Source organism: Ammospiza caudacuta, chromosome Z (assembly GCF_027887145.1).
Source record: "Ammospiza caudacuta isolate bAmmCau1 chromosome Z, bAmmCau1.pri, whole genome shotgun sequence".
Taxonomy (NCBI): domain Eukaryota; kingdom Metazoa; phylum Chordata; class Aves; order Passeriformes; family Passerellidae; genus Ammospiza; species Ammospiza caudacuta.
Window position 1 is genome coordinate 42435003 of NC_080632.1, and position 18774 is coordinate 42453776.

At 43.1% G+C, this 18774-nt stretch overlaps 1 protein-coding gene across 2 annotated transcripts in view; it reads right to left on the bottom strand.

Moving 5' to 3' along the window:
- KANK1 (KN motif and ankyrin repeat domains 1) overlaps positions 1–18774 on the bottom strand; it is a 50062-nt gene that overhangs the window by 8451 nt on the left and 22837 nt on the right. For both annotated transcript variants that reach the window (XM_058823527.1, XM_058823526.1), the window contains exons 2-6: positions 15989–18640; positions 5843–6061; positions 4906–5014; positions 3700–3909; positions 1691–1778 (exon numbers count right to left, since the gene is read on the bottom strand). In XM_058823527.1, coding sequence (XP_058679510.1) covers positions 1691–1778; positions 3700–3909; positions 4906–5014; positions 5843–6061; positions 15989–18640 — 3278 coding nt within the window. The remainder of the gene's footprint in view (positions 1–1690; positions 1779–3699; positions 3910–4905; positions 5015–5842; positions 6062–15988; positions 18641–18774) is intronic.

Consider the following 18774-nt stretch of genomic DNA (forward strand, 5'->3'; position numbering starts at 1 on the left):
GATCTCACTGTGGGCCAAGAAGGCTTCCACATTCACCACCAGCTCTGACTTTGAGACACTTTCTCTAACCTGGAAGGACCACCATATCTTTCTCATAAACCCTCACCTGCAAGGCAGCCAGTAAATTCAAGGGCAATTTTGCAGAGAAGACATTCAGAAAGTTTATACAGCCTCTAGTGAAAACACACCAGTATCTCTAGAGGTGGTCTGTGTCTGGTAAAGAGAAAATAATCTACACAGACCAGTGCTACCTATGAATCTGTACTACATAAACACATTAACAGAGTATTTTACATCAGTGCTACTATAATGTGATGTATGTATTCTGTGAACATAGAGTTGAAATGCAAAGGTGGCCATAAACTGACACAATAGAATTTTTTATTTATTTCAGGCACTACTGAGTGCAAAATACCACTAAGAAACTATTTTTAGTCACAGCATCACACACATTATTAAATACACAATACACTTTAAAAATTTAATTAATCCATCACATTCAAAAATATGCAGTCTACAGCTCTTTCTGGTGTAAACAGTAGCTACAAGAGCTGAGTATGCTGGAAGAGGTTGGGACAACTCATACAGATCCTTAGCTACACTGACATTTAAGCTGTTTGGACAAGACTTATTGATCAGCAGACAGAGGACAAGAGCTGATCAGTCTACAGCTTCCATCTACAAAGCACTGCTTGTACTGGAAAACACTTTAGGCACAAGAAAGTAAAATGTAAATTCAAATTACACTTCCAAGGCAGATATCATAATCTGGTTTTGTCATTTTTGACACTTTCAACTCCAAGAGGGACTAAAGCATTTGTTGTTTGAATGCCTAAACTACTTGTGAAGGACAAACACAATTAAAAACTATGTGTCACAACTGTATGAAATACCCTTTCAAAACATTCTCTGGACCACAGATGTCAGCACTGGACACAGACAGTATGACTGTGTCATAGAGACAACACTATTGTCTTTAAGAAGCTCCAGATGCTCTACAGTAGAAGAGAATGACACTAAGTTGTTGCCATTTATATGCACAAGTGTAACAAATGCAAAATTCAATTTCATATCATTAAGCAGTGTTCCTTTGCTTTCAGAGTGCCCTCATAGAGTAGAGGAGGCAATCCCTATCTGAGGAATTTCCAAGAAGGCAAATAAAATTTTATATCCTGAGACTTAAGTATTTTTTTAAGTTTAACAATAAATCCTCCTTACTCTCTGCAGCACTGATACAAAAACCACCAGTGCAGTAAACAAGACCAACAGCATCCTGCACTCAGAAGGCACATCACCTAGTATTTCAGAAGAGACTCTGAAGTTTTTTCACAGGATGCAACAGTCTTCACCCACTGCAGCCTCCTAATGTGAGGTCTGAGAGTTACCATTCCAGTGCTAAACTAAAAAAAACACAGGAATAACAAAAGAATGCACAGGTGCGTTGAAACTGTATTTTCATGTTACTGTTTTTACATGTGTGCCTTGGGACAACAACATTTAAGCACACAAAACACAAGTATATTCTCTGGATGAAAGTGTCCTGGTAGAAAGAGCTTTGTGACTCTTGCAGCAAAGATGAGATCCTCTTCTGCCTAGCCACTGCAGTGCTGGTCCTGTAAAACCAGAAGTTCCCTCTCCCTAAAGTTTTTCTATTGCATCTCAAGAGAAAATTTTCACCTGAAATGCTTACCACATCTTTGTTGGTTAAGGCCTTGGGGTCATCAATGTTGTTTCTCAGCAGATTACAGGCAGAAAGCATCTTTTCACTTAGCTCGTACCTGAGGGAGACAGCAAAATACATGACACGTTTCAATTTTTATATCAGCATTTCAGTATAGAAACATTTGTTTTTCTGAAAGTTGTCTGGGAATGAAAGTTTCCAGGCAAGCCATCTGCTCCTACCATGCAGAAGCCACTCTGGCAGCTCTTCTCACAGACACTCCCTCCACACTGAATGGAGATGAGTGTGGGAAGAGCAGCAGGAATGGAGAGTGGGAAACACATCACTTTCATGCTCTAAGACTTGGCAACCCTTCTAGTGGGAATTCTCACCTACTGCTGTGTGACTGCAGAGCACACTTCATATGCTGTGTACTTTGATTACTTGATTGACAAGGAGAAATGCCAGTAGTTGTGATGGAAACAGAATTAAGCAGTGGGAAACAGCTCAAGAGGTGCCCCCCTGCCAGCTCCCATTCACTGGAACTAGCCTTTCTCATCCCACCCACTCTGGAAATTTACTCTCTTTCTCCAGCCCTCTTAATTTTTACTCCCTTGTCATTACGAATTTCTAAACTCATGGTGGGCCAAAAAAAAGGTCAAAAAGGCCTGTACCAGGCTTTGGCCAAGCATCTTTGCCTAAAACCTGCCTGGAGGATAATGGCAGTTTTTCTGGAAAATTCTCCCAAAAAGCAGAGAAGCTAACACACTCATGTGTGTAAGATGGGCATTTTGGCCCTCATGGATTAGCAGCCAGCTGCTAGTGCTAACAGAGCAGTGAAGTTCTCCACCACTGCCATACATGGCCACACAGCCACATGCACCATGGCCACATGCCCTGACTCTTCCCTCAGAGGGCATCGCCAGAGCACTCAGCTTGCAAGGAATGTGCTCCTTAAGTATGAACAGCTTAAGCTGTTCTGCTGCTCTTCTTCCCAATCAACCCTTGCTACTGTAAATAAAAATCAGAGAGGTCTTTTGAGAGACTGCCCATCTTTTTATGCCACCTGTAAAACAACAGGCTATTCCTACAGTAAAGTAAGCTCAGGGCTCTTCAAAAAACACACTGCTCCAGGGCCTCCAAGGTCTTAATTATAAATTTTTGCATCTCATTTATTTAACAGCTGACAATTACAGATAACTTGATGCTAAGCTACATATCCAGTGAAACGTGACATTATTTTGTTTTAGCTCTTTTACTATTGTTATTCTACCTACCTAATTTTTCAAATTACCACACTGGCAAACCCATGATCTGTAAGAGATCCTTTCACTCTCTCGGTTCATACTTCCTTTTGCTGTTTGCTAACCAAGAAACAGTGAACACTCACCACTTTATTCTTTCCATATGCCTAAAAAGCATAGCCTTGTCTATCAAATTCTACCTTACACAGCAATTTGAAAAGTACCCTAAGACATGACATGTTGAACATGACATGTGTGTGATGGCAGCCTTGAAAGTGTATTACAGTATACAATCTCATATCATATGAAGCACATGATCTCAGTGTCCTCAGTGCTGTACCCCATCATCTCTCTGTGCCATGCCCAAGATGCTGTGGAAAGTGCAAATGCAAGATGCACTTGCAGCAGCCAGCTGACCTGTTGTGCGTGGCTCAAGATTAATTTGTTTGCTTACATGCCAGGACATTAACAAGGCATTGCCTGCTCCCAGGCAAGTGCCAGCTGTGACCTGGGAGAGCCTCTGCTAGAGGAGGCACCAGAGTCTTCTAATGAATCATTTTAAGTCAATGGGGTCAGCTGCTGGAAAGCATACCCTCTGACACCTTCTGCCTGCTCACACAGAGTCATTTTGCCATGAAGCTGCCTCTGGCTACCCACTTGAGGAGGACGAGGGAAGTGGGCAGCAGTCAGCCAGTGCTGGGGCTGATGCTTTCTCCACAAGCACAGCCCACACAGCTTGCTCCATGACAGGAGGCAGAGGTGACATGCCCCACTCTGGAGAGGGTGGGCACCTACCTCTCTCTGATTTCCACCTCCTCGGCCTCACCCTCTGGGAGGGGACTGTCCTTCTCTGCTCCCACGGTGCAGACCTCTGCAGCACAGGGGGCGGGCTGCTTCTCTTCTGGGTGCTGGTCGCAGGAGTACTCGTGGCTCCCGCACTCCTCCTCTGAATCTGAGGAGGAGCTCTCCTCGGAGCTGGAGTCATCGCTGGATGTGGTCTCATACCTACGGGGAGAACGGGCAGGGACAGAGGTGCTTGCTCCACGCCATTCAGCACCAGTCAGTACCTGCTTGCACTGGCAGTGGAAAAATGTCCTGCAAAAGCTTTGTCCTCCTGTTTTTTTCCTCGGAGACCTCTTCTACTCACTGAACTCAGTGTTACTGGCAAATGACACTGCCAGTATTATGTACACACAGTGCAAAGAAAGAAGAACAACCTCTTTTAAATGTCTTAACATTTTATCAGACCTTGCCTTATCACCAGAATGAAATTACTTTGTTCAGAATAAATTGTACTGCCTTACTAGGCAGATATAAGCAGGGAAGCTAACAAACCTATGATAACTTTCCCTCAATATATGTAATGATACTTTTAGCTAATATGTAGGAAACTAAGCAACTGAGATATTTAGGCTATATACCACACAAACATTTGTACTAAAGAAAAACTAATCTGAGGAAAAGGCTAGAAAAGCTATATGAAAACAATTGGATGAAACCATTTTAAAACCACTTTAAAAATGTCTTCAAAACATTCTGGGAGGGCAAGTAATATTTTAAAAGAAGACAATTTTCCATACTGTCCTCTGTATTTGTATAGGAATACAAAGACAGAAAAATTAATTCTACAGCAATGGCATCTCTTGCTGTATTGTTTAACAGTATAATGCTGTGCTTGTCAGCTACCAAAGATATATATAAATTTTGGTTACTACAGCATTGCCTGAGAAATGTCCTCATGGCTGTCTGAGATTGTTTCACTTTCCTGTGGTAAATGTGGCAGCAATCTAATGTACAGGTATTTGAGACTGATGCCATATATGACTTGCAAGCACAAGAGGATTAATAGCTGTTCAGTTCTTCCTTCTGATCCTTACACTCAGTGGTTGCACCTCAGTCTGAAGGACAGCCCAAACCTATGCATGTGTTCCTGGGTTCCTTCTCTTCTTCCTGCTGTGAAAAGTGCTACAGTAACAGATGTTTTGGAGACAGGTCTCTTACCCGCCATTAATGCCAACAAACTGCAGGTTCTTCTTGGTGTTGCTTAAATCCTTCTTCCCATCTCTTTTCTTCATGATAGATTTAAGTGTGCTCTCATTATTAGTACATACTATTAGAAAGGGAGATAAAGCATACATATCAGTATAAATCTGTAGCCAGTTTTGAATGCAGCAGCATTATAGCTGATTTTGCAAAATAACTCTGTATTTTTCAGCAGCTCTATCTGTAATTTACCATCTGAAGCTGGGTTTTCTAATATATATACAGTCATGGTTTGACATGCACATTGGAAATACAGAAGAACAGCTTCAAAATCAGCTGTGGAAACTAGTTAAGCCTAACTTTTCCACCTTACAACATGCTTCTAATCTTCATGATGCTTTAGAAAACCTAAAGAAAAGACAAGAGCTTTTTGTTTTTCTTTGCTATTGGTGAAAAACTTTTAACACTCAAATCTGTTATTCTGTTAACAAAATCTTAATTCTTAGTGTCAGAGAGCAGCAGAATGCCAGAATGAACGCAATTAATACAGACAGCATGTTTAACAATACATATAGCATATTTAACAAACTATTCAACAGGTAGGTTCAATCAAAGATGGTCTTTTAGATTTAGTAGTCATTGAAAAATCTTTTAAACCAATCTCTATACAAAGGAAGGTAAAAGATGCATACAAATTAAAGTTAATTATTAATCCTTTATCTTTCAGTAGATTTTTCTTAGGAAAACACTAAATGGCATTTCACTGATGTACTACAATCTGCCATTTAAAACCTAATCACTACCTGCAGACACGCAGCGTCACACTGTGAATTTCCCCTCAGCTGCATCTTTTCCTGCTTTTTGCATTTTTTAGAATATTGAAAACCTTCTTTAACTGTCTTTCATATTCAGACTCCACCAGCATGATGAAAGGTGAATGTGAGCCAATTATTACCATAGAGACCTGAGGCAAGCTGATCATCCGTCAGATTAATTGGAGTGAGAGCTTTATCCTGAGAAGAAAAAGACTTCCTTCCCTGAGCAGCTTCCACCAGGGGAGTCTTCCTCTCCTCCTGAGTGGGCACAGTGTCCTGCTCCAATTTCAGCGTTCGCAAATTTGAAGTTAAGTGTGTGTTTGCAAGTTGGCCATGAGGGATGTACTCCAAAGTAGCACCTGCCAAAGAAGACAGCAGGCATCACGGATGAGTTAAACAATAACATTTCCATCAATATTGTGATCCACAGGAAAAAAAAAAACTTGTCCTTTAAAATACTCTTTTCTGAGGACCTAAAAAGACTGTGATCACTTTCAGAAAATGCAAAAAAATGGCTGTGTTTCTTTTGATAAAGATATACAATACAAGGACAAGCTATAAAGATAATGGCTTTAAAATGCATGAAAGGAACGTCCTTCTTTTTCCTTCTCTTTCAGTATGAGCAGTGACCTCAGCTCCTGGCACCGTGGTCAGGGTGGGCTCACTGAGCTGCTCCTTGATAACATGCCTGAGGAGCACCGCATGTTCACAGGCTCTGAAGGTTCTTTCTGCAAGAACAGTAACCTTTTCTTTGTACTTGTTTTTTAAGAAATGTCATTTTCCATGAAAGCATAAATTTTTCCTTTTTTTTCCAGTACTCAAACTAATTCTGAAAGCTATGTGCTTTGCCCAATTGCTGAGACAACTGCAATGAACTCCCACACACTACATTTCTTTTTTTTTTTTTTTTTTTGGTCAGGATTGTAGTGAGCTAGTAGTTGTATTTAAACCAAATTCCAAATCTTCGGGTTATACTTTTTTCCCCTTGCTGATTTTTTTGGCATCCGCTCACTTTTTCCCACTGTGTATTCAAAAGGCAGTGCTAATTATGCACAGACTTTTACAGATTCCCCTGGAGTTACTCCAGCTGTGCTATTACAACTTCTCTACAAATCTGCACAAATGCTTTTGTTTGTGAAACACACTGACTGGTTTTTTACACACATGTGCCTCCCCAGTGATCTTGTTAGCCTTCAAGGGAAAAAAAGCTGAAGTTTAACTTGCTTTAAACACTACTACTTTTTTTTCCCCCAGTCTTTTCTTGCTTTCAATGATGTGTGCCTGTATATTATTTTTTGCCTTTGTATTTATCAAAAACTAAGGCTCAGCCTTCTCATTCGAATCTAAGTGGCACTGCACAGGGTGCTAACACACTGTAGTAAGGTACATTCTAAACATTTATTTTTAGACACACAGCTACATCTCTGTCTAGCAAGCTGTTCTTGTTAGACTGCCTTTCCCCCTTGTTTCTTCACCTCAGTGAATTTTTCCTACGACAGGACATAACAAAGCTGATTTTTCCAAACATTGTCACTTCCCAGCAGCTTCCTCCTTTTTGCTCCCATTGCCACCCAAGTCTCTGAGCTTCCAACAAAGTCTAACCCTGCATGCATTTCCCAAAGCACCCTTCTCCAGCAGTGAGGCCTATTGCCCAATTCCATCATGGATTACAGCTCCTCCAACATACCGGGAAAGCTGTCTGCAGGAAAAGGCACACTGCAGGGCATTGACCATCATGTCACAAGCAGCACAGCAAAAATGCTTTTTCTTAAGAGTGAAAACTGCATGTGCGTGTGCGTGTGCGTGTGTGTGTGTGTATGTGTGTGTGTTTGTAAGAAGGCAGCAGCTTCCCGGGCCCCCTAGGTAGAAGTAACCCTTCTAGAGACATGGCTGAGCACCTGGACACCCATGAAAAGCAAGAGGGAAGTCCTGCCCTTGCTCCCCCACCACTACCCACTTTGCCACTTTGCAGCACTGACTGACTTTGGTCAGGTCTCTTCCCAACAGCAAGCATCATCCTTCATCCAACAGCTGCGGAGAAGAGGGCTGCCAAGGTGATAGAACATCAAGCCAACAATGATTTTTAAACTCCCATGGCTGAAAAACAAGGGAACTGTGTCTTTGCTTGCTTGGAGCTGAGGTACAATTAAAGAGTATCAAGCACAGTAACCACTTGCAGCTGCAGCTAGTGGTGGCTGCCTGGGCTGGTTTTACCAGGTCACCCCTTCTGCTCCAGACTGGCCTCTGAGAACATGAAAAGGAGTGAAGGAAACCTGCTCTGAAGCATCCAGAGACATGCAAAGTTCCCAAGGTGCCCAGGTTTGCTTTCAGCAGAACTGTCTGCATAGTCTGCCAGACAGGAGGGTTCTCCTACAGAAGCAGCTGAGACAACCATGGTGTGTCTGGAGGCACAGCTGGGCTTTGCATGCCAGAGCTGGGGCTCCAGCCTGAGCTGAAACAACAGCAGCACCTGGTGGACCCCTGTCATGTCCCCAAAGCCTAAATTTCCTCAGGTGTCTCCCTCCTGCCCTGGGACAGGCAGGGGAGGGAGCTGAAGGGTAGAACAGACAGCAATGAGGACAGTAGTAGACTTCTCTCCCCTGACTCACAGTCTATCCTGAACCTGCCACCAATGCAAGATGATTTCAACAGTTTCCCTCTTCTGGTACATGCATCATTGGCTGAGAAGCACCAGACTGAATTCAGGATCTAGGGCATGATGTCCATGCCTTCCAATGAAGAAGAAAAGGGTTCTGCTCAGCTGGCTCCTGGCACCTGACAAAAGAGGGTGACATCAAGACTTGAGGGCAAGGAGACAATTAATGTGCATTAGGTGAACCAGTCAGTGCACTCATTCGCCCTGCAAAGCTCTTAGATGTCTACACTTATTGCATGCACAGTACCCAATGATGAGGGAAAGAGAGCTTTGGGTCCAACTCAGTATTAATACTGTGAGCCATTAATTATCATTTAATATCAGCTCCCAGGCCTTCCCCTTTTCAAGACACCAAACATAAAGACACTTGGATAGCACTGAGTCAAATCAGTGAGAAAAAGAGACAAAGGAAGGAGCTGTACCACCCAACATTACGGTCCATGATTTAATAGATTAATCTACTGCTGTGCAAACCAAAAAGCCAAATGAACCGAGTTCCTTCTTCCTCCAACAGAACTGCAGGGCCACTCTTACAGCTGGAGGTGCACACCTCTCCAGTGTGGAAATGAAACCCTGGCTGAGGATCACCACTGGTCTACACAGACCTTAAAATACACTGTTCCTCTCACTTCAGAGAGCTCTCAAGTATGCTTGAGCAGAATCCTCCAGGTTGTGGTGCACAGCACTGACAGCAAATCTGCCAACAGGTCAATCCTTAGTGAGGCACTGCCTCCAGACAGAGACCCTCAGGACCCTCAGAGACCCTCCAGACAGATAATAATATTGTCTTGATGATATTCCTTAGCTTACTGTTCCAGGCAAATACTGCAAACTTGATGTAAGTTTCTAAGTATTGATATAGAATAGTGAGCTACAGAAGGAACCTGTCAAAAACTTCTTATGTATTTTTCAATATAGTAGACAATTTTGGAAAAGTTGAGGTGTAATTTAGAGGCAAAAGTATGACACACCAAACAAAAAACTTGCTAGGTTCATCTGTACATAAACACGCAGAAAGCAACTTCATCTGTACATAAACACTTAGCAGAAAGTTGCTTTTATCAGTAACACAGAGAAACAAGGGATTGGACCATCTTCAGGGGTTTAGCTCCAGTGATTTGAAGGAATGAGAATACATATTTTTAATTTTTTAGAAGGAATCTCCTCTCATAAATCACTTGTGCTTCTTTTGAAAATCTCACCAATTTAAACCAGGGTGACAGCAAAGCTGCTACAGAGAAGCAACAGACTACCCATGCCATTTCTGGCACCTATAATATAATGTTATTAGGATGCAATTTTCCTTCTTAATTGCAGACTTTCCCTCACATTTATGACAGCACAAGTAGTCATGCTGTTAGTTGGTTCAGGGAACTCAACAGATTCTTTTGAATTTGTGATGAACTCATAGGAACAGAAGTCTGGCCTTCACCCGCTTTTGAAAATTTCCATTTAGTTTGATGGAAGCAAACCTAAGTATTATCATAAAACAAATTTAGCTTGACAGTACTTTTATCCTACTGGAAATCAAGAGAAGGGCAAGCAAGGCTGGGGGATTAAATACCATCAAGATGAGAACCCAGCTCTCTGGATGGAACATCATAGGCTTGTAGGTTAAAAAAGTGCACAAGCTTTTCTTATGTGGTAGCTGAGAAAGATTTTATTTTTAACCTTTTGGTCAGTGCAAGCATTTATTTGCACAATATGTTTATAATAGTCAGTGATACAAGCTACACATTCCCCACTAAAGACAGTGCTCAAATACTGTCTGGAGCATATATAGCAAGGAAATACTTTTCTTTTACACTGCATGATTTCTTTACAGTAACAATAAGCTCATTACAAAATTATTTTAACTGAAGTACTCTCCTCCAGTGTTTTTAAACTGTCATGCCTAAAAAGTGTTTTTCTAAAACATAAATTATTTTAATCCACTTTCAATTTGGTCTATATATCAGAACTATTAAAGAATAAAACTCATTCTACTAAGGTACATAAAAAGGCAGTAATAAGCAAACATGTTATGTTTAAACATTTGCAACGATTGATAGTAACCCATCCAACTGATGAATGCAGTACTTTCACAAGACTAGAAAGCAGTTTCATTATAAAAGGTACTTTTGAGCCACTCCAGGTTAAAAGTCAGTGAACTCAAAGTTTCAAAACAAAAAATTACCACACATGAGCTTTTTATACAATAAACTGACAGAAGGCAGATTCTCTTGGGGCCTGAGCATTGGCAGACGTTGAACCATCCTTCAGCTCCAGGGAAAATACTCCTTCTAATAGGATGAAGGCTCTAGTAAGAGGAATGCAAGAACAATCTAATTTTCACTCCCACTTTAACCATTTTCTCTGTGCTAAGAAGTTGTTTTCTATCCCCAAATTAGACTGCGAATCCAGCTTGTTGAAACTGGAAGTTGAACCCAATTCTTTTCATTAAACATGACTGGCCACAAAAGATCACACATCTTTGAAGCAGATAATCATCTTACTTATGAAAGGCTCTCTTTTCCAAGACAATTGTGTGTGAAGCTTGGTGAGAGCCATCCTTCATCTCCCTGAGGAGTGGTGGTTCAAAGCATCTCATGATGCTGGGCACAGTAGGAAGGTCAGCTGGGAGTACTTCTTTCTCTCTCATTCATGTGGATTTAATTCTATCAGCTGATGTTTTATTGTTGCTGAAATATGACAACACTTCCTTGGAAAAATGGGAATCTCTTGCCATTAAATATTCATAGCTGTGTCTGTTACCATGGGAGTGGAACTCCAAAACAGAGCTCAGTGCTTGAACATTACATCTCTGTGCCACACCATAGGGAGAAAACTGGGGCTCTATCTAACAGATAGCTTAGCAGACTGCAGATTGCCACTCTATAAGCAGCAATAAATTTGAAGGGAAAAATAATCTATACTGTGGTAAATTATGTTCTCTGCTAACTGAAGCAGAAGCCAGGAAATAGAGCAGCTTTTACATTCAAACACTACAAGTAGTGCTACCACTGAGTCAAACAAGCAAATGACAACAGTAATGAGCTTGTGTTAACATATGACATGGGAAGGTACATCAAACCTCTCAGAAGAGGTTTATGGAGGCTGGCATCATTTTTGAACAGCATTCCCATTGAGCTTCCCATGTTGTCACAGTTAGCAGAGAGCACCTGCCAGTAAACATGTAGAGGAGGCACTGTATTCTCTGAGACACCAGCCAAACACATGTAATTAAACAGAATTCATGTAGAACTTAGGTGGGACCATCTGCGTGGCTGTTCTGTGTCATGCACAACCTTCCAGGAATGTGGAAAGTGCTCCACATCTTCCCAGCAGACTGATGGATGTATCCTGCTTGCTACACAAGCGAGAACATCTGTACAGAAACTTAACCTGATGATTAAGGCATGCATCTGTGGCAGCTGGAGCTGAGGACTTCCTTCACCTGCCCAGACACAGGCACAACCACTGTGATTTGTAGCAACCCAGAGTTTTACAGGATCACCACCATACCTGTGCCACATCAGCACAGCCTTCTGAGCCTCAAGCAAGCCCTAAGTCTTCAGCTGCAATAGCATGGTCTGTGCTGCCAGGAGAGAAGCTACCAACTAACCTGTCAAATGACACACTCTTCAAGAGAAAGGTGTCTCCAACACAAGAGCTGCAAAGAAAAACAGCTTTCTGCAACTGCCTGCATTACAGCTGACAGCACAGAAGAAGACAACCATGTTCACACTGCCTCATTAGTCCAATTTTGGGGAACCAGGGCCTTCTCGCATCACCATCATTCTTTTGGTCTTTCCACTATCCCTCAGCCTGCTTCCCCAGCTCTGGTTAAAACTTAAAAGCTGAAAACCTTGGAAGATTTTCCACCAGATGGCACATCAAGATTTCCAAACCCTCTAGACATTCTGACACCACATGCTTCCTACTTCACTCCCTGAAGTTTTAACTCAAAAAGCTGCCCCCTTCCTCAAGATGACTAAGTAGTGTAATGCTTCTACTGGGACACTCAGTCAGGATTGTTTGAAAATGTGACAACAAAACTGATATCTGAAGACCACTGAGGCAAAATAGCAATGCATTTTCAGGTCAAGTGTGCTCAGATAATTTTTCAGGGCAATGGCAGATCAGTTGTTCTTAAATACCATTCTTGAAAACTCCCTGCTAGTGAAAGACAGGCACCTAAACTTGTAAAAGATTTGTGAAAAGTCCTTGTAATTAGAACCTGTACAAGTGACATTAGGCTTCTGGCTGATATCTCACAAAACACATCATATGAGCATTCAAATATAACATCCTGAAAATTCTTTAAAAATCTAATGCAACAAACAGAAGAGATTAATCCACTTGCCTCCCTTTAGGCTTCCTATATGCTGTCTAGTCTAAGAATATGGATCAATTAGCATCTAGGTTTGTGACCCATATCCATACGGATAAGCTGGACACACAAGCTGCCAAGGCCAGCTAACATGACTTTGCAGAGTGGGAATGTGCTCATCTGGCCAGTGGGTTTGAATTCCCTAAGGTCAATAGGGCTGCTGAAAGACAGTACATATGTAAATGTTAATAGGAGTTGCCAAGTTACAGAAGGGAAGGTGATTATTTTGCAACAAGCAAAATACTAATTGCTAACAGACTTGGCTCAGAGATGATCTCAGTGGTCTAAGGTTTCTAGAGATGAAAACTGCCAGCCTGTGTCCTGCTCAGCAGGCTCCAGCTTTCCTGCCTGTGTCTCCATCACCTGCCACAAACTGTGTCTGGGAAGGTGAGGTGGCAGAGGCCCCTGCAGCACACCCTGTCTCCCCAGCAATAACAGGGAGATAAATCTGTAAAGCTGAGAACTCGGCTGATGTGCTACCTCAGAAGCAGCACAGAGCACTGATCCAGTAGTATGGCAAACTGGTACCCAAATCATGTGGCAAAACCAACAAGGACAAAAGCAGAAGATGAGAGGCGCTCTTTCTTCTCCAGACCAAAGTCCCACAGCTTTAATGTGGAACACCTCCAGGAGAGGAAAGAGAGTCCAGAAGGGGAAAAGAGGGAGAGGTAACGTTGTCTGGGAGAAGAGAGCACGTCTTGAGTCTTGCTTTTGTCCTTGTTGGTTTCCCCAGGGTCCAGAGCCAGCCTAACTGATTCCCACGAAGAGATAAACCACAGCTGGCATATGCCTCAAAGCTAGCTCAGGTATTTTTGCCCGAAAAGAAATTGGCCTCTAAGAGATACTTCCTAAGATGCTCTTTGAATAAAACATTAAATATGACACTACTGATGCTAATTGGAAACTGACACTTCAGCCTGTTTTTCTAAAAAAAAAAAAATGAGGTGCATGCAGTCATGCTTCTCTAAATAGCTTCAACTCAGTTGCTTATTTGAACTGAAGTTGAATAAAAACTCAGTGCTCAGAAGGCTTTTTTGTGTTTATAAAGCTTTACAAAAATCAGTCTGAGATGCCAGGCCCAGAGAAAAGGGAACTGGCTGAGTTCATACACACACCTGAAAAGCTACATCCAAGAGATCTAAATGTGAGGAAAAAGACTTATTAAGAGCCCACAAGCTGTCATGAAATACTGATGCATGGAAAAAGAAAGGCTCTATTAGTTCCAATGATTACAGAATTATCCAATTTAGTGCTTCATTCAGCAAATAATCTCTCTACATGTAACACATGACCTGTAATACCATAGGAAGGGCAGCAGGACCAGGACCAACATATAAATGTATTAAAGGCAGTATTTTCAGAATGAATAGAAAGAGACAGGGTAAAATTTCAGGCTTAAGACCTCCTTTCCACTCCAATTCTCCATGGATCTAAACTGTTATAGACTGTAGCTTGATTTATGTATGCTGTCCAGGCATCCCTCACCAGGGACTAAAAATAAAGAAATTTTACACTCATCATCCACAGCTAAAGATAATGGCATTACAAGTTAAAATAAAATTATTCCAAAATAATTTTATCAGGAATGTGAAATCTGAATCCACGTATTAACATTTTTAGTAAATATGATCTGTTGTTCCACCTGTGTCTAAATGCTTTCAAACCTCTTGACTACACATTTGATACTGTGCAGTAAAAGCTGGGAAAGGAATTAAGGATTTACAGCTAGTGATAACTCTGGTTTGCTGTTTTACAGACATTTCTGATGTCTGCTAAATACTATTATTATTATTATTATTATTACTATTACTATTATTATTATATCACTACTTCTAAGTAGACTGGAATATAAAGTCCAGGCCAGAAAGATAAAAATATTGCTTATACAGTATCATATTGCATGATTGCAGACAGAGTATCATCTGTTTTCCGTACCACTACATAAATGTTGCTTATTCCTTCACTATGAGAAAGTAAACCTTTGAGATTTTTAAACTCAGCTGATTACGTGGATGGCTCTATTTAGCACATCCACAGATGTGCTAAAAAACAGATTTACCAAGCTGCATTTTAACAAAAATAGGTAAGTTTTAAGACAGTAAGCAAGCTGCAAGACCTTTATGTAACTATTTAGATTAGCCAATAACATTATGCTGACATTAAACAGTACATACTCAAAGGTATTTTCACTATTCAGCATCTACAGGACATGCATTAGAGCCAGTCTTTGCCACCTTCTTAACCTCTTGTTTCAGTCACTGTATGGCAGGAGCAAGAAGGAGGTATCTAACAGCCACCACCAGGCATTACATATTGGTTTCCAGGATGCCACCATTTACAAACTTAATAGTAATGTGGTTGGATTCACTGATACTAAAAAATGGCTAAGTTTTAAACTAGATGATCAGACACATTAAAAAAAATTAAAAGTACTCAACTCTACCCCAGGGAATAAAAAAAAAAATCCCTCAAAATAATTGTCTATATTTTTAAAATTAAAAAATAAAAAGCAAGGAGTGTTTAAATTAAAATTCTTGCCTTTCCTGAGGGTCACCAAAACCTCCAGCAGTAGTTATGCCTTTCAAACACGAGGCTGTAACTAGGGATTACAACAAACAGTTACTGGAACAGAGAAAGTCCAAGATGTGGCTTCTGTGAAGTGCTCTGGAGTTGCCCATTATAAAGCAATCAGCCCCGCTGGAATAGGGAAAGCACTCCACAGCTCTCTGTCTGAGCAGCACAAGGAACAAAGGCAATGTGCCTTTGGAAGAAATACTACAAAATCTAGGCAAATGTCTGTGGAAACAAGTCAGTTTGATACCAACACATTAAGTGACTTTTGGCTCTGAAAAATCTGACACTGTTGTTTTTAAAAATATGCATGCCAAGTTTAAAATTCCAAACCCATGGGCATTAACCTCAAAACTCCTGAAGTTATAACATGAAGTCAGCACGTTGGTGGTTAAACCTTTCAAAATTTTTGACACCTCTCTTGCATAGTCAGAGACATGGCACCATCATCAACAGGACCTTCAGAGCTTGCTGGACTGGGAGAGATAAAACTGCTTTTTCAGCTGCCAGCAATGGGTCGGACAGAATACCCAATGGGCGTTCCATAACAGTGCTATGCTCTGTGCTTCTTTGGGGAGGGCTACACAGTGGCTTCCAGACTAACTGAGAGGTTAGCAGGCAACTGATCTGCAGCCCTGGAAAAGAGCCGAAAAATGCACCAGATGCGTGCCTTGATGCTGGGCTTACCTGATGGGGTGCTTCTCTCCATGCACTGCTTCTGAAGGTCCAGGCTATGCAGCTCCTCTGTACTGGCGTATTTCATGACAGAGTTGATGGAGGTGAGGGTGCTGATGAGTTGTGAATTGAGAGATCCAATCTGGGAGTGGGGCTCCCCAAAGGCTTCTGCCAATTCACTGTAATTTTCAGCAAGCAGCATCTGCTGTTCCTGCAGCAGCTTCTGCACGCGTTCAATGTAGTGATCCAAGCCTGTCCTGAGCTCAGATGGAGGCAGAGGGCTCTCCGACTGACCACTGACGGGGTCGCACACAGACTCTCCCCCCACACCTATGCTCCTGGTGCCAGCTGGGACAACCGGCAACGGCGGGGGTCCACAGGCAATGCTCCTCATTTTCAGACCAACCAGATAGTTCTCATAAACGCTTATCTGCCCAGTGCCACAGTCTTTGGTTTTTACTGCAGAAGGCTTTTCAAAGCCGGGGTGGCTGGAGAGCACGGTGCCCACTCCAACTGAACGCATCTTAGCAGACGCGTGTATGTCCTTCACCCGGCCATCCCCCACTGCCACACTCCGCAGCTCCACGCCGTCCGTGCCGGTCTGCTTATCACAGCTGCTCAGAGTGGTGTTAGTCCCACAGTCTGCCAGGCAGGCCACCTCCGTGCTGGTGCACTGGCTCACCATCTCCAAAGCCGTGCTGGTTTGCCGGCTAGCTGTGGAAGGCACAGCCATCACTGTTGCCTCGGCCCTGGGTACAGCCTCTGTGGCTGTTTCACGGGACACGTGTTCCTTGGGCACACAAACCACCACGTTCACCGAGCAGTCCCCGCAGCCCACAGACCTCACTCCTCCAACCGCCTGTGCCATCTGGCAAGGGCTCGGCACCTCTGACGGCTCCTCTGTGTTGACACCTGTCTCAGAGATGCTTGTCTCTGTGCCCACAGACTTATCATGGAGCTCCATGGACCTCCCTGTGCCCTGATCTTGCACGTCTGCCCTCTCCCTCACCAGCCATCGGCTCATCAGGAGCTCGGGGCCCACAGCCGTGCTCCGCGTGGCAGGTCTGCAGGAGGTGCCGATGCTGCTCGTCTGCAGATGGTTTCCCACTGACGAATCAGCAACGTCCACGTGGTCTCCCACCATTTGGTCTCTCGTTTGTACGACAGCCTCCACCATCCTACTGACAACATGGGGCTGAGCCATCATGGCTTTATCCACCTTCTTTCTAGACCCAGCTGCCTGCAACTCCTGTTTTAATTTGGTCATTTCCCTGTCATGGGTGGTTTCCTTTAACTGCACCTCTAGTCTATATATCTTCTCCTTAAGGGCTTCGATGGTCTGCTGCTGAAGCTCTATCTCCTTCTCAGCCTCTGTAGACAATCCAAGCATGGCCTCTGTCACCCCAACTCCACACTCCTTCACTTCTTTCTCTGTTCCCACAGCTATTTCTTTGTGTTGCCTTGCCAATCTGTTGTATATAACGACATCGTTCATGTTCTCATCAGCACCCACAGCAACAGATCGGGCTTCTTTTGTCAGACTTACTCTGTTCACCTGAAGGTTTGCCGGACTTTCGTAGCTGCTATCTTGGATTTTTTTCTCCAGGGCTTGCATTTCAGCAGTCAGCTGCCTGAACTCCTCTATCCTCTGAGAGCTCTGCTCCACACTCTCCATCTCTTCCTCACAATCTATATACAGTTCTCCACCTCTTCTCACCTGAGACATGTGTTCCCACTGCTCTGCATTTCCTGCACTATAGGATCGCTTTCTGAAACCGTATGTGTCATTTTGAGTGGCTTTCCTATGGTTTTTCAGTTCAGCCATCATGTGCCTCTTCTCCTCCTGCAACACTGAAATTTTGACCTGCAGCACAGGAATAGTCTTGACTTGCTCCTCGAGCTCCTTGAGACGCTTGAGGGCAACTGCCATTTGCTCCCTGATGTGCTGCAGATGCACCGGGCTCACGTTGGTGACCGGTGTGGATATTCCCGAGCTCATGGGGCTGTGACGAATGGAACTGCCCAGTGAGGAGCTGAAACAGGCACCATAGTCACCGTTCCCCTGATACCCATTCTGCAGGTGCTGAGACACATGACTGTACCCACTGGATCCCACAAAACAGGGGAGGGAGCTTGTGGAGCCCATGCCTCCGAAGCTGGAAAGTCGAGGCCTGCGGACATCTCCAGGCGTGACCTGCATCATCCTCTCCTGCTCCAGTCGCCTCCGTGTTTCCATGAGGGTTTTTGTTACAAGGAGGTTGTGCCGAGGAGGCTGGGGGGAGGGAGGAGGAAGCTGTTTATTCTCTGGGACAGTTAAGTAGGTAGGAGATACTTCAAAAGAAACCGAGGGTTTGGCAGGGATAGGCAAGGTTACTTGACACCTCGTTGCCAAAGACTGCTTGTTCTCATCACTGTTCGATGAAGATAGAGACTCTGTGGAGGTCCAGCCACTGCACTGGCCACCAGAATTCTTAGTAGCCACCGAGGCTGGTACAGCTTTCCTCCTCTTTCTTATATTTAGCTTCTTAATGGTATTCCCCTTTTGTATATCATCCACGTACTTCAGAAAATCCAAGTCTAGCTGGTAGCCATAAGGTGTTTCCACAAAATAAGGGTCTTTACGTTCTTTTTCATCTTCTCCGTTTACATTAACTTCCTCTTTTTCTGGAAAAGAAGAAACAGAATCAGCATTCAGTAAACGACGTACTCACACACAAGCGCAGAAGGACGGGTGCTCACTGCACGCCTGAGGCAGAAACTGCTGCTGCAGCTCAGCGAACAGACCGACTTTCCGCTGA